General features: G+C 38.1%; 1 protein-coding gene across 14 annotated transcripts in view; it reads right to left on the bottom strand.

Annotated features, from left to right (window-relative positions):
* Window positions 1-5,065: 5,065 nt before the first annotated feature.
* mycbp2 (MYC binding protein 2) overlaps window positions 5,066-26,748 on the bottom strand; it is a 199,675-nt gene continuing 177,992 nt past the window's right edge. For all 14 annotated transcript variants that reach the window (XM_043691414.1, XM_043691407.1, XM_043691412.1 and 11 more), the window contains 12 exons: window positions 25,375-25,471; window positions 23,586-23,705; window positions 23,361-23,462; window positions 20,877-21,005; window positions 18,200-18,332; window positions 12,656-12,759; window positions 12,308-12,496; window positions 10,009-10,116; window positions 9,691-9,900; window positions 8,639-8,746; window positions 7,975-8,140; window positions 5,066-6,304 (listed from right to left, as the gene is read on the bottom strand). In XM_043691414.1, the coding sequence (XP_043547349.1) occupies window positions 6,189-6,304; window positions 7,975-8,140; window positions 8,639-8,746; window positions 9,691-9,900; window positions 10,009-10,116; window positions 12,308-12,496; window positions 12,656-12,759; window positions 18,200-18,332; window positions 20,877-21,005; window positions 23,361-23,462; window positions 23,586-23,705; window positions 25,375-25,471 (1,582 nt within the window). In that variant the 3' untranslated portion in view covers window positions 5,066-6,188. The remainder of the gene's footprint in view (window positions 6,305-7,974; window positions 8,141-8,638; window positions 8,747-9,690; window positions 9,901-10,008; window positions 10,117-12,307; window positions 12,497-12,655; window positions 12,760-18,199; window positions 18,333-20,876; window positions 21,006-23,360; window positions 23,463-23,585; window positions 23,706-25,374; window positions 25,472-26,748) is intronic.

The following is a 26,748-nucleotide window of genomic DNA, read 5'->3' on the forward strand; positions in this document are numbered from 1 at the left end:
GGTTGGCATCTCAATGAAGACTTTGTTTAGTTTTGTTCCTGGAGTGCCCCCTACACTGCTTATTGAGTGAAGAATAAGGCTCTGACTTGATTGCTAATGACAGAATGAAGGAAATAGCACACCATAAGATTACAGATTTTCATTGAATACAATTCTGCTGCTGGCCTTGAAACCTTGTAGGTGCCATTAGTTATGAATCTATTCCAACCAGGGACCCAAGTTCAATTCCTGCCTTGGGCAACTGTCTTTATTGGGTTTGCACATTCTCCCAGTGTCTGTGTGGGTTTCCTCCGGGTGCTCCAGTTTTCTCCCACAGTCCAAAGATGTGCAGGTTCGGTGAACTGCCCATGCTAAATTGCCCATAGTGTTAGGTGCATTAGTCAGGGTAAGTGTAGGGAACTGGTTCTGGATGGGTTATGCTTTGGAGAGTCAGTATGGACTTGTTGGGCCAAAGGGCCTGTTTCCACAGTGTAGGAAACCTAACCTTAAACTGGTAGTACTACACAGCATGAGTGCCCTCAATGAAGATTAGACTTCAGTTTCACAAAGACTGAGTGGTGGTCACTCATTCAAATATATCTTTGTGACGCGGTTTGTAACAAGTAAATTAATCAAGGAGTGTAGGTTTTCCCCTATTTTGGTTCTCTTATGAGCAAATTGACTAGAAATTCAATTATTAGATCAATTATCTTTCTTGTATCGTATTACATTTCCATGACTCTGTGACAGACAGTTTTAAAAAACCAGCAGATTTTGGCACTGTGACCAATGTCTAAGCATAGATTTTCCAAACTGCTCTAAGTTTTCTGACACCACTTGCGTTTTCTGGTCAGTTGTACTAAGGATTTACAGTATGTTGATTATCTGCTAGAAATAACAGTTGAGACCTAACTTGCTACCAATGTTAATAATTTTCTACACTTTGGTCACAAAATGAAATAGCTCAACAATTCAATGTTAAAAGCTTTCAAAATGGTTGCAGTTCCAGAATCTGAAGTTGAACAACCGCCGACTTTGGCCTTTATCAGATATTTTGCCTGTAACCACATATCATCTAGCACAGCTACTGATACTCTGCAAATACCAAATGGAGTCTTATTAACAAATTTTAGCCTTTTTGTTTGCAATTAAACAGTGTGCATTGTTAATTTGAGTCATATGCGAACGTAATCTGAATAACACCAAGAAATAATAGATGATTTTATGCAACAGCTCAAAGTATGTCCAATATTCAACTGAACAGCTATTTTAAATATAAACAATTACTTTCCTACTTCAATAAATATGACAATACAAGGATGATTCTATAATTTCATGCTGATAGGGAACTGAATTTTTTAAATTAAAATTTCCCTTCAATCTATTTGCATATCAGCAAATGTAAAATCTTCCATGACCCTGCACAATTGGGCAATGTTTTAGAATGCAATGCTGTACATCTCTATGACTATGTTCGTTTTGTTTAAGTATACGGTCGTGCCATTAAGGCAAGAGTCATAAGCTATTGCAGTTTTATTAACAGTTGAAATTTGATTCTCAAAGAAGTCTTTTAAATGAACACTAGACAACGAACTGGGAGCTTGCCAATTTCAATTAATTTCCATTCAATTAAACAGTGCAGAACCACTTAGTAGTTTCCTGTGTAGTTAATATTAAAAAGTGTCTTAAAAACTTGATTTGTTCCTTTGTGCCCTGAAAAAACATTTCATTTTAAGAACCATCGCAAAGGCTGCAACATTAGCAATGCTGAATATCTCAATTTAGGGAGTGACCAATTTAAATAATATTTTATATATAATGTCAGATAATAGTTAATGTCCCACAAACTTAACTGAAATAGTCTGCTGTCATAGAAGGAACTGACAGAGATTCTCAGACTGTGAGCATAAGAGAAGAAGCAAGGAAAATAACTGTATGGAGTGTTCCTATAACTGTAAATAGAATAAAGTTAGTATTTTATACCTAGAAGTCTAAAAGAGTTATTGAAACTACTCCAACCCAAGTGTTTAGCAATTGAAAGGAAAATGGCTTGTGCAAAAAACTTATTTGTGCCAGATGTAATTTGCACCATAAATTTCTTGAGCAGTTGATATTGGGTGAAATATACCAGAGAAACCGAACAGGATCTAATGGGAGTTCCGGGGTCAAATTTGTAGAATAACAATTTGCAAAAAAAAAATGTCGTAGGCTTGAGGAAGTATCATAAATCATGAGATATTCTTCCATCCCAAGACAATGCTGAACCAAAAATGAATATAGATTTAGGCAATCCTGAGTTTTTTTTCCAGTTAGTGATACAAAACAGTTGATAAATGCTAAGCCGACTTGTGGACTGATATTACCGAATGCAAAATTGGAGATTTTAAAGAGTATATATCAACTTAATATTCAATAAATTACTGCACAGTATTACCAGTACATTTTCTCCATTTAAGTGACACTGAAATTTGACCTAAACAACCTAGAACATTACACTTGGGTTGAAATAAATTCACAATGTTAACCAGAATACTAATTCAACCATTAGCCAAGCACACAGAGTTTACATTTTTTTTTTGGCTGTTTAGAGCACAGTGGACAAAAAGCTGAAGAATATGATTAACATACTATCCAGAGCACTGGCCCATTGCTTATCTGTAACTGTTCCTTGACCCATTTTACCAATTTGGGAGATAGATTTTAAATAATAGATGTGTTTAACTTACAGTGTGTTATTAAACCAGTAATTCTCAAATGTTCTTTGGACATGCACTCCCTCCTCCTCCTCCCCCCCCCACCCTCCCCTCAAACCCCCCCTCGGAGTTCTTCTCAAGTTCCAGGGCTCTCTTTTCAAACAGGAATACAACACAAACAGATAGACAGAAAATCATTTATTATTGAACACCAAGAAAACTTGAACATTCTGATATAGTGGACAAAAAAGACTGTATGAAATTAAACATCTATCAAGCCAAATACGGTCCTTGAGCTTGGTGCTTTTCTGCAAGTTTCATGATATTTGGCTCTAAATTAGACAATGACAGTTGGAGGTCACTCTTGTTGCAATATCAATTCTGTTCCTGGATTTAGTCAAGGAAATGACTTAGCAGAATCCACTCTCAACCAAATACGTTGAGGGAAAAGCAATTAAAAAATATTTGGGCTTATTCCCAGTGCTGTAAATTTAATCGACAGATCACTCTTGATCCAAAAATCTTTTTGAAACTGACTGAACTGACAATATGTAGTTAAGTCACTCTGAAGATCAATCAATCTCTCTTGAATTTCTGCCTCAACTTGGATGGCTTGTACTTCAAATAGACTCAAAATCCAGTCAGGGATACCGAGGTTTAACAAGTCATCAATTCTTTTTTGCATATCCTTGTGTATCTGCTTTAGATGTTTCACAAACTGTCAGGTCATCGTCCTTCAGTGTCTCTGCGATTGTCTTCAGGTTTGGAAATTGCAAAAATTCTCGACTTTCCACATTGTGCCAACAGAATTTAAGGAAAGAAACGATGGTTCCCTCACAATCTACAATGTTACTGTTATTGCCCTGTAAGGGTCTGTCTAACAAATTAAGTTCCTGAAAGATATCAGCTCGATAAAATATGTCCGCCTTAGCATCAATGAGTCTTCCTCCATGCTCTTCAGTCAGTCATGAAGGAAGCTATGGTGTCCCAGACTGTAACAAAACGTTGAAGACAGTTTCCCTTGGATAGCCACCTCACCTCTGTGTGCAGCAGCACCTTGGGTATTTCATCGGTTCAGCCCCATGAACCCTTGGGGCTCCCCCTTGTCACAGTTTTCAGTCTGTAGCCCCCTTCAAATGTGCCAGGGCCCCTAAGGGGGAGCCAGATGGCCCCTGTTGAAAATGGCTGTATTAAACAATGCACATACTGTGCAGTATTAACAAGCTCTTACCATGTATTTGCAGATACATTCTATTTAGCTTGAACGTTGCACAATCTGCAGGCAGTCAATCAGTATGTGTAATATTTTGTAAATTCCACTTTTGAAATAGAACCAGACTGACTCAAGATTGGGATACAGACAGACTCTGACCTCACCCATTAATGCATTGTCTGAGCTGAGATGTCACCTTTTCTTGTAAATCCTTAAGTTATCTCGAGAAGGTGACTTAAAAGTGGCCCTGGAATTTGCATATTAATGAACTGGAAGCTGCAACACATTCTAAAAGATGGAAGACTTAACAATCCAAGTTTGTTAAATATATCATTTCAGTTTGATGACACTGTAATCTTTTGCTATAAATTCTGTGTCTTATGATCTTACACTCCACAACCACATGAAGGAGCAGTGCTCTAAAAGCTAGTACTTCCAAATAACCTGATGGACTATAACCAGGTGCTGAGAGATTTTTAACCATGTATGAGCAAATCTTTTGCCATTATTCCTCACTTGCAGAAGCACAGTCCCTCACTTGAACAAATAACTTTCAAATGTTGTATACTCAAATTTTAGACATAATTATAAAATAATTTCTCCCATTTCATAATACATTTGAGAAACTCTTCAGTCATACAATATTTAATGTTTTATTCAAATGCGCATTTTAAGGCTTTCCCCAGCCCAGGACTCATCTGCAGTACAATTTAAATCCCAGTTTCAGGATCAAATTTTAGGTTTCTCAGTTGAGTAATCCTTCAGATACAAAGTGGTTTCTTCTTTTTATGCAGGATTATTTAACTATATGTTGGCTTGACTTCATTTGACCACAACTAAGGATGTTGTAAATATGGCTGCTAAGAAATTCGGCACTTTTAGTTTTATTTCATGTTTGAAAATATGCAAGTGCTCCACACTGCAAATGCATTGAAATTAGACATCACCAATGCTTGGAAAAAGCAGAAACAATAATCCACTAAATAGGAAGGATGCATTTTACATGAGCTGTTGGTCATTATTACAGCAAATTTCAGGACTTGTAATTTGCACTGGTGTTAGCCAACGCAGAGATTTGTAAATTACCAAAACTTCCGTCCTGCCAAAAAGAACATGAATAATTTGTTTGGAGAAATACCTACTTTGTCATTGTAATGTGCATAAAGATAACGAAGGCACATTGAGATGCACTGTTCAGTACTTTAATAAACATGTTTTGTCTAAGCAAAAGTCCTACTTGTATATGGTAAGTTTACAGCATACATGGCAATTCCAATCACTGCAATTAAAAAAAACTTTTGAAACTTAGATGACAAACAGACCGAGCCTGATATTTTTCCTTAGCAGAGATAGAGGTTGCTTTGAGACAACTGTGCAAAGGTATATGCTCCGATTTACTGTTGGACAGAAAAATTTTACTGCCCCCGGAACATGAAAGCAATTATTCACGGTTTGTTGGCCTTGCTTCGCAGATGTGAACACACTATTCACGCAAAGCACTCTTTCAAAATAATGATTTAACTCCTGTTTCTTACTAGAACTCAAATGGTATTGTTGCCCATTTCACAAAGCTTATATATACACTCACATTTTGTGACTGAATGAGTTCCCATTCACACAACACTTTGCACTGTATAAAAATGTACAGCGGTTTTATTGACATATACATTCCATATGTGTACAGCTGCAAGATAGGAGGCACACCCAGTATTGCACTTCATTAAAATTTCAGGCTCAAACATAACCCTTAGAAGTTTAAATGAAAATTGCAGTGTAACGTAGCAACTTTGTAATACACCTAACACTGATACCATATATACATTATGATATTCATAGACAACAAGCCCTAAAACATCCTCAACAGTCTATCAAATGAACAAGAATATACTCTCAACCCTTGACGTGGTTACAATTTTCAAGAATACTGTACAGGGTTACCCAAAAGTCGTACTCTGTGTACTTGTAGCAATTCTTCAATTTGTAATTTGGAAGCTGTCCTTGTCCATACATCTCAATCGCTTTTAGAAAAAGCATCTTCTGTCAAGGTACCGTGTAGGTGTGTGATGCCTTACAGCCGAGGATTGTAACGGCAGCATGCAAACACTTCACAAGTTTAAAGCCTTTTGAAAAACTCGAGTCATTTACAGCAATAAGTATGTGCACAAAAATAAAGTTCTTTTCTGTGCACAGCATGTTGTTCTTTCATTCAAATAATAGTGCGCCAATCCAATTTACTGACTTCAGTTCAGAAACTGAAAAGATTAAAAGGCTGGAAAATGCGAAGGAGCATCTCTGCTGCATACTTAGAATGTGTGAGCATTTCTGCAAACACCACAACCCAAAGCAAATTCCTCACCAGTGGCTGGATGGACAACATGAAGAGGACACTCTGCTCCCTCAAGCTGTTTTCCTTTTGGACCTAGAGGGAAAAAAAAAGAGTGCAGTAAAGTTTAAGTAAATCATTTTTGCTAAACTAAAATCTGATAATTAAAGCTACTGTTTTGATATCTCTAAAATGCTTGGACAGGTATGTAATGCCATCTCATCACTATCCTTTCAAGTTCTCTTCCATTGCAATTAATTCCTCCATCTTTCTTTAATTTATACTTATGATCACTATCTCTTTAAACCTCTCTCTCATTCTTCCTAAGCTAACAATGTGATGTCCTCCAGTTGCTTCATCCCTGTAACATTTACTTAAACCACTCATTTCCTGGTTGTCAGGGATATCTTTCAGTTGTCCCTTTCCTTTCCTCCTATAGTCTACAGGCTCAGAAAACCCAACTGTGGCAACCACTTAATTAACTCAATCTTGTCTACTGTTACTTTACAAACTGAATTTTAACTTTTCACCCAAGCCTCTCACTTTAGAAGTAAAATCACAGAACTCAAAATTTCAGTATTTTCCATAAAAGTTGAATGGGACAGAGTAAGTAAGTCAACAGAAATAACAAATTTTCTGGAAAGCACAAGACTTTTAGGGTCATCGTTGAATAACAAGAGATGCATTATACTACTGAAATCTGCTTTAATTTTTCCCTCCCTGGTGATTAGTACTTTGATATGAACAGACAGGGACCAACAGGTCCCTGGCCTTCCACTTTTCTTGCAACAGTTGTGAAAGGATTGTTTATCATTCTTACTAAACTTGACTCTGTCCTTGCATGCATTTCCAGCAAGTCATTTCTCAGCAAACAGGAACATGGAACCTGACCACAATCTGGGTCCTTTAGTTTGGGTTGGCAGGGAGGAAGGGGGAGTAGATAGGGATAGTTTCAAAAGCTGCTCTATAACTTGGCTGAAAACAGAGTGAATATGGCCATTTTAAAAAAAAATCCAACAAAACATGGGCGATCATTTTTAGAGGGACAGAATTGAAAAATGAAAAGTCTTCATGTTAAACATATACAGAACCTTGGTTAGACTACCCCTGGATAACTGAACATTTCTGTTTTTTAAAATTATAAAAGAAAATCGTAGAAGCACTGGAAAAGGCGCAAATGTTATCCACAGAATTATACCAATACAGATTATAATTGACAGAAAAGACTAAACTGACTTAATCTACATTCTGGAAAAGATAACACTAAAGGGGAATGGCCTGAATAAGATCTTCAAGATTATGAATGAATGTTAAGGTAGAAGATGACACTTCCATTCACACCCACTCAGGAGTCAAACATAACTAACTAATGAATGCAATAGGGAATTCAGGCAAAACAAATTATTCAGATAATTGTTAGACTGCAGTTCACTATCATAAGATGCAGGTGATGTGAATATCATAGATAAATGCATTTGAGAACAAGACAGAGAAGCACATGATGGTGAAAAGAATAGGATAATTTAATGGGATTAGAAGACAAGAGGGTTTGGGGGAAGCCCATGTTGAGGATAAGGAAAGGATGTTATGCAAAATAGTCTGTTTTTCTCTGTAAACACATTGCAGTACAACCTGAGACAATTTTTAAAACCTAATCCAGCAGATCAAGTTAGTTTCTTTTATTTCAGGGAAGGAATTAAAACATCTTATGTCATCTTTGAACATATTATTTTGTTATTCTAAACAGACAAGAAAAAATAAGCTACCTGCAGGACAACGGGGGAGTTCTTCTTTAGGGATACTTGTCATCCTCTGGAAGTCGTCATGGCAAGCATTACAGAAATGTGTTGTTCCAAAGCAAAAAAACACTGCCACAGAGCAGCAATACCGACACTTATACTCCAAGAAGTCTGTACCATGTTTGGGACACATCTGTCAAGGATTATCAACATGTAACTTCAGGATACTAATAATGCATTTTTAGAAACCTGAAAATCGTATATTTCATTTTATTGATTAGTTACTAGCAATAAATAGACACAAACTGAATGTATTTTTGAAAATTAAAGATCTTTTGTTTCTATAGTTTTACAAGGTGGAATGGGATGATGGTGGCCATCTGTTCCTTGGCCTTATTCAGTGGCACTTTTAATCCAACTTCTAGGATGTAGTGTCTTGACTTTACTGAAAGCAGCCCTGTGGTTGAGGGGAATTTGTACTGTTTCATAGCTTCTCTTCTGCACCAATCATTACCACTCCATCAGAGACAATAAATCAAGTCGACTTTTGTTTATCCTTTTAAAAACATCTCACTTGGTGACTGACAATGCATTTATTCCAGGGAGTTTCTAATGGAAACTTCAAAATAAAATGAGCGACTAAATGATGTCAGTATTAAGAAAAACCGCAGAACAAGTAAACAAGGAATACCTGTGCTCTAGAGACATCTGAGCAAGCACCACAAATCAATTCCCGTGGGTCATAGTCATCGCCTTGCCCTGCTTCAGCATCACATCTTGCTTCACCGCCAAAATAAGCCTACATGACAGACAAGAATTATTTTTGGAGCTGGTTGTATTAATGTTATGAAAGCATAAGGATATCAACTGCAACTGAAAATACTGCCAGTTTAGTGAATACAGAATTTTGAGTAAAAAGCCTGGAAATGACTGACTTCATCTCAAAGACACAAAATGTGTGTTCAACACCCTAAAGCATCTAACTTTTGCTCGAGGATGCCAATAAATCAGAGGTTTGGCAAAACGTTGCCAAGTCTGTGAAATTTCTTAGAATTCTGTGCAAATTGCACTGAAAATTTTCATTTTATTAGGTTCATTAACAGTTTGCTTGAAACACGGAGGGCCAAAATGTGAAGTGGGAACATATCCCCCAAATTAGTTTAGTTCCTGAACAGCAACTACAGAATTCTCACCAGACTCAAAGAGCAATCTAAGAATTCCAGTAAAATCAATTGCTGACAAAAGTGATAAAGAGAATTATTGTGGCATTTAAATTATGTGCGTTAATCTTTACCTACATATTTGGTGTTTACCTATTATATAGGTATATATTTACCTATATACCAGTTGTTCAATCTCTGAGTTTAAAAAAATATTAAAATAGTTTGTATAAAGTTAAATGAAACTCAATTAGTACCTTCAAAAATGTTCAAGATAACTATATGTAAACAAACAAGTTCTTTTCTGAGTTTTTGTTGCAATAAAATACAAGTTTTCTAGTTCATCTTTTGAATGTGGACTTTATCCCAAACTCACCAACACCACCTCCTAGTTTCTAAATATTATGGGGAGACTATGTACATTCTTCTGTTTTTAACAGAAAAAAATTAATAAAATTCATGAAGTTCAAGTAGGATTGTTTTGTGAAAAAGAAACCATCAGGCATATCCTCCATTCCAACCAAAAGGTAAGAACAAATCAATATTTATCAGTTAAAAAGCGTGTGTTCAAACATGAACCTACCTTTTTACATTTGTAGCAGACATAATAAGCGTATCTATTCATTGCAAATCCAGCAGGATCATTGTAAAAACGGACACCCGGAGTAGTGATGGCATCACTTTTATGCAAACCTTCATATTCTAGTCTCATTAGAGCCTTCTTCCTTACATCTTCATAGAGGTCTTTGATAGGATCAAGTAGATCTTTTAATACTAGATGATTTATTTTGTTCTGGAATTACACAAAAATCTGAAGTTTTTGTCAAATTCTCTCTTACTGAAATCCGTGCCACAAAGGCTACTCCAGAGTTTAAAAGAAACCAATCTGAAGGATTCTCACCTTGCATATCGGGCATGCCATGAAGCCAAAAGTTATTCTTGGGCCAAGCCACTGATTTTCAAGAACTCGTCTACAGCAGTGTAGATGGAAAACATGACTACAGTCCAACTTCAAAGAAGGAAAACATAGGAGTTTAATCATCTTATGCTTGGACATTTACAAACCTTACAACTTAAAATAAACAAGCAGTTTCTCGAGTAAACAGCACAAAATGATTGTAATCATGCAACAACACATATGAATCAGACTTTTACAAATAAACACGAAGCTCAGCAATGAGCTGAAAGGGTTGCATTAAATCTTAGGATCTGACACTGTTGATGGTCAAAACGTGAGTCTGTTATAACAATAGCACTAGCAGTTTTTGAGAAGATTTGCAGCTCAGGTTGATGATATGGATGTAAGTTAGCTCGCTGAGCTGGAAGCTTTGTTTTCAGACATTTCATCACCATGACTAGGTAACATCATCAGAGTGTGCCTCCAGTGAAGTACTGATAGTAGGTCCTGCCTCTCTATTTATAAGTCTTGGTTTCCTAAGGTGGGTGACTTCATTTCTGTTTTTTTTTTAAACCAAGGGAAGGTAGATGGGATCTAAATCAATGTGTTTATTGATGGAGTTCTGGAGTTTGTCTGTATGGAAACTAGTGGTAGTGGGTCTTGTCTTTTGGTGGCTAGTTGGTGTTCATGTATCCTGGTAGCAAGTTTACTGCTTGTTTGTCTTATGTATTTTTACAGTTCTTGCATGCTATTTTGTAAATATTATTTTTGTTGATCGTACCTAATGGATCCTTTAGGTTCATTAGTTACTGTTTAAGTGTGTTGGTAGGTTTGTCGGCTACCATGATGCCAATGAGTCAGAGTAGTCTGGAAGTCATTTCTGATATGTCTTTGATTTAAGGCAATGCGGCTACAATATTTAGTTGCGCTGTGTCTGCTTGTTTGGATTGGTTCTGAGGAATCAGCAGGTTGTGTTTATTGGGTACCCATTTTTCTTGAAAACGTTGTATAGGTAGTTTTCTTCTGCTGTTTATAGTTCTTGGGTGCTATGATGATCACTTCTGACATTAAGTATTTGGTCTGTTTGTTGTTTTTCTGTAGATGCTGGTTTGAAGCTCTCCATTAACTGTATGTTCAACTGTCACAGCTAGGAATAGGAGTTTGTTATCGTTCTCCTTCTCTTTTGTGAATTTTATGCCTGTCAGGATATTGTTGGTGGTGTTGTACGTTTCCTCTAATTTGTTCTGTTTTGTGACAGTAGCATGTTGATATAGCTGTTCTGCTGAGAGCGGATGCAGACTTCAAACTGATCTAATGAAGAATTTTTTTAAATCGCTAAACAATGGAAATAACCTGATTTGTATTGCTTTTTAATACAGTAAAAATGTTTCAAGACTTACGACACAAAAGCGTTATGGGATAAAACTGACAATGACACACTATGATATCTGGACAGGTGATCATAAAGCTTGGATAAAGAGATATGTTTTAGAAATGTCAAAAAGTTGGAAAGGTGGGGAGCCAGCAAGGTTTTAGGTGAAAAATCCAGAGCTGAAGGTGTGTTGTCAATGGCAGACGTGAAAATCAGGATGAGCAAAAGGCCAGACTGGAGGAATACAAATATTTCTGAAGGTTGTAAAAGATGTAGGATGACTATGCAGGGCACTGAACATAAGCAGAATTCTAAAAATCAAGATGTTATCAAACTGGGACAGAACAGGACTGGGAGCATATGACACGTCAATTCAGACCAGGCAGCAGTGTTTTACTAAGTTCAAGAGTAGAGCAAATGTGTTTTTTTTTCAAAAATGTGATGTAATGTTTTGCAAGATTACAAGGAAGCTGGTATCTTACAGCAAAATTTGCTTAACAAGGGGTTTTTAAAAAAAAAAATCATGCGCAATTGAGTCTCTAAACAAATATAAATTATTTTAAAATGCCTACAATTGTGGGCGGCACGGTGGCACAGTGGTTAGCACTGCTGCCTCGCAGCGCCAGAGACCCGGGTTCAATTCCCGCCTCAGGCGACTGACTGTGTGGAGTTTGCACGTTCTCCCCGTGTCTGCGTGGGTTTCCTCCGGGTGCTCCGGTTTCCTCCCACCATCCAAAGATGTGCAGGGTCAGGTGAATTGGCCATACTAAATTCCCTGTAGTGTTAGGTAAGGGGTAAATGTAGGGGTATGGGTGGGTTTCGCTTCGGCGGGTCGGTGTGGACTTGTTGGGCCGAAGGGCCTGTTTCCACACTGTAATCTAATCTAATCTAATCTACAATAAAAAAATCTCCATAAACAATTTGGATTACCTGAACTGCAGGTGCCGCTGAAAGTGCCTCAGTAAAGCAGATCATACACATGTCATCAGCATCTTGTTTAAGACATATTGCATTTTTGTCACATCCATGTAAACAAGGTAAACAATGCTCTTCGCCTTTAACTCCACCACAAGGGTGACCGCAGGAATGGGTTTTTCCACAGGCGGTCTTTGCATATTCCTGGTTTAAAATTATTAAAACAAATAATTACTATGAGAACAAACGTCTTTGGGGAAAAAATATAACAGACATGAAAGAAACTTAAAAACAGATGATATAGGCCAATTACGTAAAGTGCGCAGTTTGACAACATTCTATAGTAGACTTAATTTCACTCACTTGGCAATCTGTATCAGAGCACACACTGCCCACTGCTGATAACTCTGTTCCATTTCTTGATCCACAGAAGCGACATGCTTCAGAGCTGCTTGACGCAGGTTTGCCTTAAATTAAGGAAGCAAATTTGGGTTAAAGAAAACATTTGACAACCTCTTTGGTAATATAAACAAGTCATATGGATGTATATTTTTATAATAATGTAAAGCTATTATTCACCCTTGCTTGCTTCAAGTGTATGAGGAAGTTAAATATAGTCGCTTAAACTAATGAGTCTGATCATACAAATATTAATTCGACACCAACCACACGCTACAACTGATTTCATCTCACTAGATTAAAACATAGGGATAAGTAATTCACAGATGTGTTACTACTTGAATTCCAAATCAGTTCTACTTGTGATAATGGTACCGCAGATCATTGTCGGCCAATAGAGCATTTCTTTCAAAAATGCTGAGCCTTTTTTGACATGTTTTAACAGTATTGGACAGTGGGGGAAGAAATAACGCATGTACAGGACCTTACGCATGTAACTAGAGTGTCATCTCCCATTATCCTTCCTCTTCAGATGCAGCAACTCTTTCAAGGACATCCTTGCTTAACAGTGTCCTTCACAGGGGTGACTTACGATGATGTCACTTTCCAGTTACAACTGTCTATTTGCACTGCGTCACTATGGCTTCTTGTTACCGTCACGATATGCCTGAACGTTCTTGTGTAACTCCCATGCTGGACTTGCAACAGCTTGGTCCAAAGGTATGATGCGGAGAAGGTAGTCTTGGGAGGGGATTATAAGCCTTAGACAGATTGTTCCATATAACGACATCCCACTGAACGTTAATCATTTCAAGAACCAATTAATGATGTTAAGCAAGGATTTCCTTGATCAAAATTCGGTTAGCTCACAAAGGATTCAAAGTGAAGTCCCTTCAAATTTGAATATTTTAATGATAGCTCTCACGCTAATATGTGTATCTTTGATTCTTTCAAGAGCAGGCAAAAAATATCCAAAATAACTTCATTGCAACAGATCAGATGTAAAATGAATAGGATCAGAGTTACGAGCGGGAATAGTGGTACATTTGGACAAGGAATGGTGGTAATCTAATTATGTCATGCCTTGACAGGATAGACAAATCTTCAATTTTAACAAGGTTCAAAACAAACTATTCCTTTACTCTTGACACAAAACTGTTTTGAAAAGCAGGTGGTTCCTCTGGACCCTTTCTGTTGCTATTCAATGAACCTGGCTCACTTTATCAATACATAAAACAACATTTTTTAAAAAATTGTTGACTTTACTTTGAAAGATGACTGCCTGCTCAAATTTCTGGGAATTATGCCCAGAACTACAATGAAACTCCAGTATTCATAAACAAACAATTTCCAAATAGCTTTTCTCAGTGAACAGTTTGCACTCTGTTTAGTATTATTGAAGAAACACTAAATGAAAGGTCTACTTGTATTGCAAAATACCTTGAGGAGTGTGTTCAATGTAATCACATCCAGTTATGCAAAACAATTGACACTGGTGAAATGTTCCAGTGAATTACTGGTACACATTCAAATTCTTGAGACACTACATGAATAATTCAAATGAAATTCATCCCATATCCTCGATAGGGCATTATAAGAATCTACAGCATCAATTGTACTGCTCCAGCAATATAAGCAATTAATTTTCAGCTTTGGAAGTATAAGTAACCTTTGTCAAAATGGTGACATTTGCATTTTGCCTGAAATTAGTAGGCCACAAATTAAATCTGGACAAATGAAGTATCCTACATTAACAAGAGCAACCGACATTCAGGTTCCCCAAAACTGTGATCAGTGTACAGTATAGAGAGAAAGGCAAAACCTAGAGAAAACATGCTGAGCTATTAAACAAGATCAATGAGACATTGAGCACCAACCATCTGATTTCCAATTAAGGGATTCATTGAGGATTATTACTGCACCAACACAGTTGCTTGGTATGCACACCCTTCCCCTCTCTCATCAACATACATAGGGTCCTTCGGAGGTTTTGGAACAAATGATTCTTTAAGGTTAACCAATATTTCAGTCCCATTTGTTCATAATATATAGGAGCAGAATTAGGTCATTCGCCCATGGTTGATATGATACTCACCCAAATTTCTTGCCTTCTCCCATAACCCTTCACCCTTTACCAATTAAAAATCTGTCTAACTCTTCGAATTTACTCACTGTCCCAGCATCCACTGCACTTTGGGGGAGTGAATTCCATTAATTCACAATCCTTTGGGAGAAGTAGTTTCTCTGTAATTGTATCTTAAATTTGCTACCCCTTATCCTTAGACCATGACCCCTTGTCCTAGAATGCTCCATGAGAGGAAGCATCTGCTTCTTGTCTATTTTGTCCACATTTTTTATCATCTTGAATTTGATCTCCCCTCATTCTTCTAAATTCCAGAGAGTATGGACCTCAACCGTTCAATCTCTCTTCATATGACAAACCCCTCATCTCTGACAACCTAGTGAATCTCCTCTGAACTGCCTCCAATACCACTACATCTTTCTTCAAATAAGGGGACCAAAACTGTACAAAATACTCCAGGTGCAGTTTGTATAGTTGCAACAATACTTCCTTACCTTTATATTCTATTCCTATACCTATAATAGCCAACATTCCATTTGCTTTCTTGATCATCTACTGTACCTGCATGCTAGTTTTCTGTGACTCATGAACAAGGACACCCAAATCCTTCTGCACTGGAGCACCTCCAAAATCTCCCCCCATTTAGCTAATAGGTCACCTTCCCATGTTTTCGATCAAAATGCATGACCTCACACTTATCCACGTTAAACTCAATCTGCCACATTTTGGCTCACTCTCCTAAACTATCTATATCCGTTTATCAGGTTCTCATTTCCTCATTGCAATTTACCATCCTACCTATTTTTGTGTCATCTGCAAATTTGGCTAGACAGCCTTCTATCCCTGTACTCAAGTCCTTAATGTAGATGGTAAATAGCTGGGGTCCAAGGACCGAAGTCTGTGGCACCCCAAATAGTTAACTCTTGCCATCCAGAAAATAAAAACACTTAGGTTAGATTAGATTCCCTATAGTGTTGAAACAGGCCCTTTGGCCCAACCAGTCCACACTGACCTTCTGAAGAGTAACCCACCCAGACCCATTTCCCTCTGACTGATGCAACTCGCACTATGGGCAATTTAGCATGGCCAATTCACCTGACCTGCACATCTTTGGACTGTGGGAAGAAACAGGAGTACCGGGAGGAAACCCACGCAGACACGGGGAGAATGTGCAAACTCCACACAGATAGTCACCAGAGGCTGGCATCGAACCTGTGACCCTGGTGCTGTGAGGCTGTAATGCTAACCACTGAGCCACCATGCCGCCCCCTTATCCTGACTCTGTTTTCTGTCCATCAGCCAGCCATCTATCCAAGCTAGTAAGTTACCCCATATGATCCTTGCGAGTTAACCTTTTGTGTAGCGCCTTATCAAATGCCTTGTGGAAGTCCAGATATATTACGTCTACAGCATCCCCATTATCCATTTTACTTGTTACATATTTGAAGAACTCTAGCAAATTAGTCAAACATGATTTGCCCTTCATAAAACTATGCTGACTCTGATGGATAGTGCTTTGACTTTCCAAATATCCTGATACTGCTTCCTTGATAATTGATTCTAACACTTTCCCAACAATAGATGTCAAACTAACTGGTATGTAATTTCCCACATTTTGCCTCCCTCCCTTTTTGAATAAGGGCATTACATTAGCATTTTTCCAATCCACTGGAACCTTTCCATGTCCAGGGAATTTTGGAATATTGTAACCAATGGATCCACCATCGCCGCTGCCACTTCCTTTAACATCCTAGGATGTAGGCCATTGGGCTGGGGGACTTATCTGTCCTCAATCCTCATAGTTTGCTAAGTACCTTTCCCCTGTCAATGTTGATTGTTCTAAATTTTACCTTTTCTATTACCTCGGACTTGCCCGTTCCAATAGGAATGGTACTATTATTATCCACTGTGAAAACTGAGGCAAACTATCGATTTAGCTTCACTGCCATTTCAGTGTTCCCCACTATTAACTCTCTGGTTTCATCTTCCAAGGGACCAACATTCACCTCGTGACGCTTCCCTTTTATGTACCTTTAAAAGCTTTTGCTATTCTTTTTGATATTTTGAGCTAGCTTTCACTCCCTTTGTAATGTCTGCAAGCTTCCCAATCTTCCAGCCTGCCACTCGCCTTAGTTTTTCACTTCCTATTGCTCTTGACCTCCTTGTTTAGCCAAGGGTGTTTTCTTTTACCCTCCATATCATCTTTCTTTTCCACTAGGATATATTTTAGTTGTGAGGAAATGATAACGTCCTTGAACATCTGCCACTGCTCATCCATTGTCTTGCCTTTTAGCCTTCATGCCAAATCTATCCTCATGCCAATGTTTAATTTCCTTTGTTTAATTCCAGGACACTACTGTGGGACTTCACTTTCTTACCCTCAAACTGAATTTTGAATTCTATCAAAGTATGGTCACTACTCCCTCGAGGATCTTGAATCATAATGCCCAAAGATGGCATTGCCAACATTAATGAGTCTTGAAACTAGCGTTTTCCTGGAAATCATTATCTGTTAATGGACTGTATTAGACAAGATGCAAAGTGACAAATGGCCCTTCAGAGGGCAAATTACAGCTCCATTTGTAGGAGGCTGACAGCATGAAAATTTCAGCCAACAACTGGCATCAGACTTACATTGGCATTCCTACACATAAATATTTAAATTACTTTGGACTTTGACTCACTACCTCTATCGCAGTCAAGGTTTCCATTTGTAGGGATAAGTCGACTGGGGTGGCAACCTAAACGGTTATCATCAATTTTAGAGTCAAGCTAAAGAAGATGTGTATGCGAGCTAAGAGGATGTTAGGCAGGCCAGTCTTCACACAAGACACGTTTTTATCCACTGATGCCTTTATCTGTGAACAGTGGTAAATATACCTCACTTTAACAATTATTTCAGGTGGCATTTCCACTTCCTAGTGAAAGCTGGACTAACATGATGTCATGAAGGTATCTGAAGCCCATCATTTTGAAAATTCCTTGGCAGTTTCACAATCACAGTATAACATGCTTTATGTGGAACATGAAAGAAGAAATACTAACAGTGTCTTACTGCCTGCAACCAAACTTTACAAAGCTCCTTGCATAATTATTCACCATTTTGCAATCTGGATCAGCAGGCAGCAGCATGCTTTAATGTCATCTTTTCCAAACACACTTGCGGTTATGATGCACTGCAAGGCTGGCACATGTACAATCACCTGTACAAAGCACAATCACCTGCTGACTGAAACCTGGTGCATGCCTGTACTTAATGCTAATGTATGGGAACAGTGCAACAGAATGGTACACAGGATAATACCTTTGCAAAGTATTAAAATTATGAATATGAAAACTTAATCAAAATAAAAATGCAGAAACTAATGGGGGTGCAAATACAATACTGGTATAATAAGCTTAAATGTTGGGTCTTTAATTCTCACCCGTATGTTCCCTGAACTCTACCATTGCTTTCATGGTTTTTGAATCTGCAAGTGCCATAAGCCAGAAGAGCTTGGTTCTTCCACAGCCTTCATGAAGATCAACTTTGATTGCTTCCTCCTCTTCCTTAAACACCTATAATTTTCAAAAGATTGCATACCAGATTATTTTAGGGATAATATTAGTGGAATACTTTGCCATATTTGGAAAGGTTTTCCTATCTCACAGTCCAAAGATGTGCAGGTTAGGTGGACTGGCCATGCAAAATTGCCCACAGCAACCAGTGATGTGCAGGCTAGGTGAATTACCCCATTGGAAATGCAAGGTTACAGGGATAGGGCAAGGGGGTGGTGGGGAGAATAGGACAAGGGGGTTTGTGGGGGGGGGGGGGGGAAAAGAGAGAGAGGAAAGGGTCTGGGTGGGATACTTTTTGGAAGGTCCAGGTGGGCTCAAAAGGGCCAAATGGCCTGTTTCCACACTGTAGGGATTCTTGGATTATAGAAACAAAAAATCTGAAATTAATGTGACTTTTACTTGCACCTTCCAGGGGTTAGTCTTTAAAATAAGTGATTTTTAATTCTCTTCCATACAACAAGTACAGTGACAGGAAAAAAAAGGTAACTTGTATGCAGAACAGAACTGAAATTCATAACACTAATAAAGAAATTTATGAATTATGCCATTCAAATATCATTTACAGTTTGCTTTTAATGTAAGTTATTGAAGTTTAAAATTGCAGAACTGTATAAACAGTGTAGCCAAGTGTAAATAACTTTACTTACATTTCTGCTCACATTAAACTAATATAATTCTGTTCATGCATGTGTTACAAGAATGTGTCATTTTCCTAAAGAAACAATTTCTAATTTTCCTTTGGCTGCCCTTGTTAAAAGAAACAGATCCTCTACAGACAACTGCATTTTTCTTTAAGAAAAAAGTGCGCCAGTCAGACTGGTTACAACAAGTTACACAATTTCACATTTCACCAGGTGGGATGAAAACAAATAATCCAATCAACAACTGCTGTAGATTTGAATTAATACATAATTTCTCCAGAATTAATACATAATTTCTCCAAAAGTACTTCAAAGAATAAAAGCAGAAAGTGCTACAGAAAAAGGGAGAGCGAGACAAAAAAATCATGTCGGAAGACGGGTTGAGAGGCTGCGTGCATTGTTTCCCTCTTTCAATATCTCTTTGGAAGTAATGTGCTGGATTCTGCAAATGCATGGGTAGGTGGGAATGTGAAGTGATCAGACAAGCAGAGCAGACGTGATAGCAAGAGTATTGTATTTCTGCTCCTAATTTGGAAGCTCATATAATCACCCCCGAGTGACAGTAGTTGTATTGTAATTTGTGGTTTTTTTCTTTTTATTATACTGATATTTGTTATTGATTGTATTTTTCAATAATTTCCTATGTTTGTAAAGTTTAAAAAATTTGCAAAAAACAAAATCATTACAAATAGAGATCTTTTAAAATGTGGAAATTTGCATTGCACAGCTGCATCCAGGAGAACTGCTGAATTAAATACCTGCAATAGTAAACTCACTGTGTTGAGACTAGTCAACAAATAGGTAACCATATAGTCCCCTTTGGTTTAACTTTCACAGGCTGTAGAATTTTGTGTATTTATAACCTCTTACTCCACTAATTGTAGTGGTGTGTGAGGGGCCCCAATAAATGTGAGAGACTGTCTAAATGATGCCTTATTATCTTGTCATTCTGAGTTCAGGAAATATAGTTTCAATAAACGTATCCTGTTTTTTGTTTAAACTATGGAAACTTGGCCTAGTGAATTCTTCATAGCCTTTAAATTTAAATAGTTGGACAGTTAGAATCAGCAAAACACACCCTCTAATTTTTAAACAACTTTTAACTTAGCATCAATTAAGAAAAATAACAGAACTCTTTTGCTAATTCAAAGATACAACAGAATAGAATGTCTGTCTGCACAAACAGGATTTATGATCTAATATTTGCAGAAGGTACTGTAGCTACTACAACAGAGTTTCCCCAAAACACAGGTTGCAAGTCAGAGAAATTCTGCGGTCATGATCTCAGAGATGGCCGTGGAACTCTGAGCTGTGAGGTTTGTTTAAATCTTAGCAAATTTGAAGTATGGCCTGACGGATTGATCTTTGAAACCAGATTTATGCTCCAAAAAGCCAGTGAACAGATAATTCTTAAAAAATTTTCCAAAGTAAAACTCTGTGTGGTCAAAAGAAGAGTGGAAGGATAGGAAAATCATTTCAGCACTCCTTACCTGATCTTAACACATAAATAAAATCAACAAAATAAAGTCCACCACTGTCCCTCCACTTTGATTCAAAGGATCAGTAATTAGTTCAAAAGATCCTACAAATATTGATCAAATAGTATTTCTGCAATGGTATTTTTTTTAAAAATCACAACACAGAGGGCAACTATATAACAATACACCATTTACAGAAGTAGGCATTCCTGGAAATATTTCAACCTTTGCATTTAAAGCTTGTTAGGAATTAATTATCTCTTCCTACTTTTCCCCACTCAACTCTCCACCATTCTTTGTCCAACTATGCAGTTTTGTTTGAAGCAGTTTAGAGATCAATAGCAGAGTCCATGTCATTAAATTTCCTATGAGAGCAAAATACAGCATCAAAATTATTCAAAAAAGACTTTTAATTAAATTCTTGCCTGTCTTTGATGTGTTCTTGTCCTTCTGTGGAGGTGGAGAAAACGGTCACAGTCTGTGCAAAGATTCCCACACACATTGCAGTGGATAATTGCTGGAGTTTCACCATCATCATGGTTGTCACACATGGGCTAAAGAAAAAAAACAATTATTAACTTAGCATCAATTAAGAAAAATAACAGAACTCTTTTGTTAATCCAAAGAATGGAATGTCTCTCTGCACAAACAGGATTTATGATCTGATCTTTGCAGAAGGTACTGCAGCTTCTACAACACAGAGTTTTCCCAACACACAGGTTGCAACTCAGTCAAATTCTGTGGTCATGATCTTGGAGGTAGCCATGGAGCTCTGAGCTGTGAGGCTTGTTTAATTCTTAGCAAATTTTCAGTGTGGCCTAACAGATTGATCATTGAGACCTGATTTACGATCCAAAAAGCCAGTGAATAGTTTTTTTAAAAAAAAAATCCCAAAGATTAAACATTTTGCCTTCTCACTCTCACCTCTACACTTCCTCCCACCATCTCAGTGCTACCCTCCTATACCCCACCAACAAACAAACCCTATCCTGGTCAGACTGAAGCTTTGAAATGGGAGTCACAGTTGGAAAAGGCTCGGGAGACAAAATTCTGCAATATTAAGATTGTACTGACAGAGAAAGATTGAGGAAGGTCTTGTAAAATCTTGAATTCAAAAATTATTTTCCATAAAAAATAAATTTTGAGTTATAGAAACCCAGCTAAGGCCAAACTAGGGAAGAATGATTTGTTTTGTCAGATGTCTAAAACATGTATCCAATTTTTTTTTTATTAACAGAGATGAGACAATAATATTTTAAACTAGAAGAATTTATCACTATTTCTAGAATATATTTCTTCAAGCAAATTGCCCATATACAAATAGAGGTTAACGGGTAAACTGAATCAATACTCAAAGAGTCACACGCATGAATGAGACACTAGAAAATAAAGTGGAATGAACGCGCATACGAGAAGCTCTATTTATTCACACCGCTTTTGTACTTTGCGCACACAATGACTTTGTCAAGGTACTGCATCTTTTTTGATAGGGAAGGGCTATGGAAACAGCCAATGGTGCTGCATCTCCATGGCAATGCCCTGCTTAGAGATGTAAGCCTAATTTGAATTTAATTAGTTAATTAAGGTAGTTAATAGTTCCTGCTGCATTACCTACATGCCAACTACAGGCCAACAAATTACACCCTCTACTCATGCTGTAAAAATTGTTTTTTCCTTAATGAATTTTTTTTTTGTTTTTCAGTCCAGATGAGTACAAGGTAAAATGTTTGGACTGCATATCACTTTTCTAAGCAATGTTTTCTTTAAATTCTGTACGACCAAGCAAGTTAAAAAACATCTTTCATAATTTAGTGATGATATTCAAACTACTTAATAGTCCTTGAGTGATAGAAACGTGCCCTTGTTGATTTGCAGAAATAAACTTCTATGTATTACATTTGAACTACAAGACCCTTTCACCCTTAAACATAGTTCTCAGAGAAATATTTCTTATATCAACTGGAGTACTGAATATATTGTTGAAATTACCCAATATTTGGGAAGCAGTCACTAATAAAATACATAAATGGCAAAAATTCAGTTGTTTCCCTTTGATCAAGGGAGAGATAATTAAAACTAAACCAAATCTCCTCTGATCTATATTAATTCAGTATGGCTATGTTCAATAATCAACTAGATTCTTAACAGCTTCGCTGCTTTACTGAATACATTTACCGTCCAGTCTATGGAGACTCTCAAGTCTCTTCCTTAGGCAGTGACACCAAACATGCCTTGCCTATTTTTATGTCTGCAATAATGTATACTCACTGGGATTAAACCCTACATGCACAACCTCTACCTGTACAAATATTTCTATTGCCCAGCTCACTTTGCAATTGGCCCCACAATTGGCTTCCTTCAATTTCAATGTTCTGCTCAGTTTACATGTTTGCTTTGAATTTAGTTAAAAATCATTTAGTTAATGGGCGGCACGGTGGCACAGTGGTTAGCACTGCTGCCTCGCAGCGCCAGAGACCCGGGTTCAATTCCCGCCTCAGGCGACTGACTGTGTGGAGTTTGCACGTTCTCCCCGTGTCTGCGTGGGTTTCCTCCGGGTGCTCCGGTTTCCTCCCACAGTCCAAAGATGTGCAGGTCAGGTGAATTGGCCATGCTAAATTGCCCGTAGTGTTAGGTAAGGGGTAAATGTAGGGGTATGGGTGGGTTACGCTTCGGCGGGTCGGTGTGGACTTGTTGGGCCGAAGGGCCTGTTTCCACACTGTAAAGTAATCTAATCTAATCTAATCTAATCTAATCTAAAAAAAACTTGTTGGACTATAACCTGGTGTTGTGTGATTTTTAAACTTTGTACACCCCAGTCCAACACCGGCATCTCCAAAGCACTGATTTTAAATCTAGTTTCGTTACACAAACAACAGTGGTCCTAATATATCAACAATCCCTTTCCCTACCATTTGTTTTTGCTGGCCGTCCCTTCCCATCCATCTGCCAGAGGAAAGTCTATCAACATGGTCTTGATCCAGCACACACAGTGAAGCCAGAGCTAGCCACAACTGTGGAGAAAACAAAAGTTAAACAGAGTTAGAATCTAACACCCAAATACAATCCCTTTCCATTAACCATTCCATAATTCTGCTTCAGATATACTTCACATATAAAAGGAACTAATTAATTACCCTTGTTGTTGTGGTACATTGAATAGGCACTCTGTATTCTTCTTCCATTTTTGTTAGGGCAATAATTGTTTCAGCAATAGCATTTTTTGTGACACGTGACCAGGCTTCTGATAGATGTCCCTAGAAAAATGTTTTTTCAAAGTTAAATCATGACATGCACACACAAGATAACTCTCAGAAACTAGATTCAATTATCTTCTAAGTGGAGGAGAATGTTTTTCATAACATATTAGCATTCAGAATATTTCACTTCAGCAAGCAATTTAGTTACAGTTTTCCTTAATAACGGCAGCTAAAACAAACACTGGAAATACTTCGCAGCCTGTTTGCTCAATTTTGTCAAATGTGGTACTAATAAGCTACTAATAAGCAACTAACTTGAAGCAAAATGTTAACTGTCTTAAAACAGATCAAAATAAAATCAGAATAAATCTTTCAAATGCTGAGACATTGTGAATTAAAGAAATAAGTTTTAAAAGTTACTGCAAAAGGAAACAAATACTAACTAGTACAAAATACATCAAATGTAATTAAATTCACTTATCTTCCTACATTTAAAGCATTTAAGCTTGCCATATTTAACACACAGTACTGTGGTATAATTGATATTATTGAGCGGTTTTAAAATAAAGTGGCAGAAATATACACAGACAAGGAAGAAACTATGGTCTCATTCGACGTAACGGCACTGTTCACCTCTATTGACAAAACCCTAGCCAGAGAAACAATAGCCAACCTGCTGGATAGACAGAACAGACAACAGGACGTTGAACCTATCAACAAAGACGGCATACTTAAACTACTGGACTTGTGCCTCACAACACACTTCACATTCAACAACCAGATATACGAACAAATCAACGGAACACCCATGGGATCACCAATCTCGGGACTCATAGCAGAGGCAGTTATGCAAAGGTCAGAACAAACAGTCCTACCACAAATTCAACCCAAACTCTGGATCAGATATGTCGATGACACGTTTGTAATCATTAAAAACACAGAAATAGAAAAAACACACCGGATCACCAGCGTCACACTCACAGGAATCCGATTCACGAGAGAAGAAGAAAACGATAGCCTACTCCCATTCCTAGACGTGATGGTACAGAGAACACCAGACGGAGAATTCACTACAAGAGTATACAGGAAACCCACACACACAGACCAAGTCCTAAACTATGAAAGTAACCACCCCAACACACACAAACAAAGCTGCATCAGGACACTATTCAAAAGGACCACAACACACTGCAGTACACCAGGACTGCAAAAAGAAGAAGAGGAACACCTATACAAGGTATTCACCAAAAACGGATACCCGCGCAACTTCAACAATGTTGCAAACGTTTCGTCCCCTGTCTCGGTGACGTCCTCAGTGCTTGGGATCCTCCTGTGAAGCGCTTCTGTGGTGTTTCTGGGACAACACTACCATTATAGGGCAAGCCAAACAAAGAACAGCCAGGGAATTCCTAGAAGCATGGCACTCATCCACAAACTCCATCAACAAACACATCGACCTGGACCCAATATACCGGCCACTACAGCGGACAGCTGAAACTGACAACCGGAAGCGGCAGGGACAGGCCACTATAAATGCCGGAGGAAACATCACAGAAGCGCTTCACAGGAGGCTCCCAAGCACTGAGGATGTCACCTAGACAGGGGACGAAACGTTTGCAACAAAAATTTCCAGCTCGGCGAACAGAACCACAACAACGAGTACCCAAGCTACAAATCTTCACCCAAACTTTGAATAAAGTAGCAATGCCAGTTGATTACAACTTACTGCTGCCATGTCCTTTATTAGTTTAATTATTATTTCTGAAATTTGAGGGGGTGTGGAGCCTTTCATCCACCAGTGGCTTTCACCTCGTCGAATGGAGCTGTGGAAAGACCAATACAACATTAAGAAAACTGCCTCGTCGTATCTGCAAAGCATTTAAGAGAATATTTTATAATTTGCATATAAAATGAACATATCAATTTTTTGTAGTGAGTAGACTGATAATGTTGAGCCTTGGCAAGTACTCAATTGAATTCTTGGCAAGAAGGGTCCTGTTCTGAAGATGCTGTCTTCATCTGAACTGCGCTGGGAATAAAGTCCTAGTGAATTACACAACAAAGACAGGCCTTTAAACTAGATATGGTGGGCCTCAGTTATAGGAAAAACTAGAAAACCCAAATTAGAAGAGGTGGTAAGAGTGCTGAACTCAGGAGAGGTTATTTATGTTTCCAGCACAGACACAAATAGGATAATGTGTTTGGAAAGAGTTAGCAATCAAACTTCATCCACTGTGGCTAAATTTTAGTCTTTGTCACAGGTCTGTTCAGTTATACACAATCCAAACTATTCTACATGAAAACTCAAATTGAAAACAGCCCTAAACTCTATTGGCATGCAAACAATATCTACTTAATTAGCAGTTGGAATGGAGGACAGAGAGATAATCTGGCAGACTGATCACTGAGAAATAGGAACCTGGAGTGTATTTTGATTCATCAGAAAAATAATGCAAAAGACAACTCTGGCAACCCTAATGCTAGCTTGGGTATGATAAGGGCTTCCTGAAGAAGGGCTTATGCCCGAAACGTTGATTCTCCTGTTCCCTGGATGCTGCCTGACCTGCTGCGCTTTTCCAGCAACACATTTTCAGCTACGATAAGCTATATGAAATCTAGGAGTCCCTGGCTTTGGCTTAGCTACAAATACCTTTATAGAACATTGAACAGGCCCTTCAGCCCACGATGTTGTGCCGACCACTGATCCTCATGTATGCACCCTTAAATTTCTGTGACCATATGCATGTCCAGGAGTCTCTTAAACGTCCCCAATGACCCTGCCTCCACAACTGCTGCTGGCAACACATTCCATGCTCTCACAACTGTGTAAAGAACCCGCCTCTGACATCCCCTCCATACTTTCCTCCAACCAGCTTAAAATTATGACTCCTCGTGTTAGTCATTTCTGCCCTGGGAAATTGTCTCTGGCTATCGACTCTATCTATGCCTCTCATTATCTTGTATACCTCAATTAGGTCCCCTCTCCTCCTCCTTTTCTCCAATGAAAAAAGTCCGAGCTCAGTCAACCTCTCTTCATAAGATAAGCCCTCCAGTCCAGGCAGCATCCTGGTAAACCTCCTCTGAACCCGCTCCAAAGCAT

This window comes from Chiloscyllium plagiosum, chromosome 6 (genome assembly GCF_004010195.1).
Source record: "Chiloscyllium plagiosum isolate BGI_BamShark_2017 chromosome 6, ASM401019v2, whole genome shotgun sequence".
NCBI lineage: Eukaryota > Metazoa > Chordata > Chondrichthyes > Orectolobiformes > Hemiscylliidae > Chiloscyllium > Chiloscyllium plagiosum.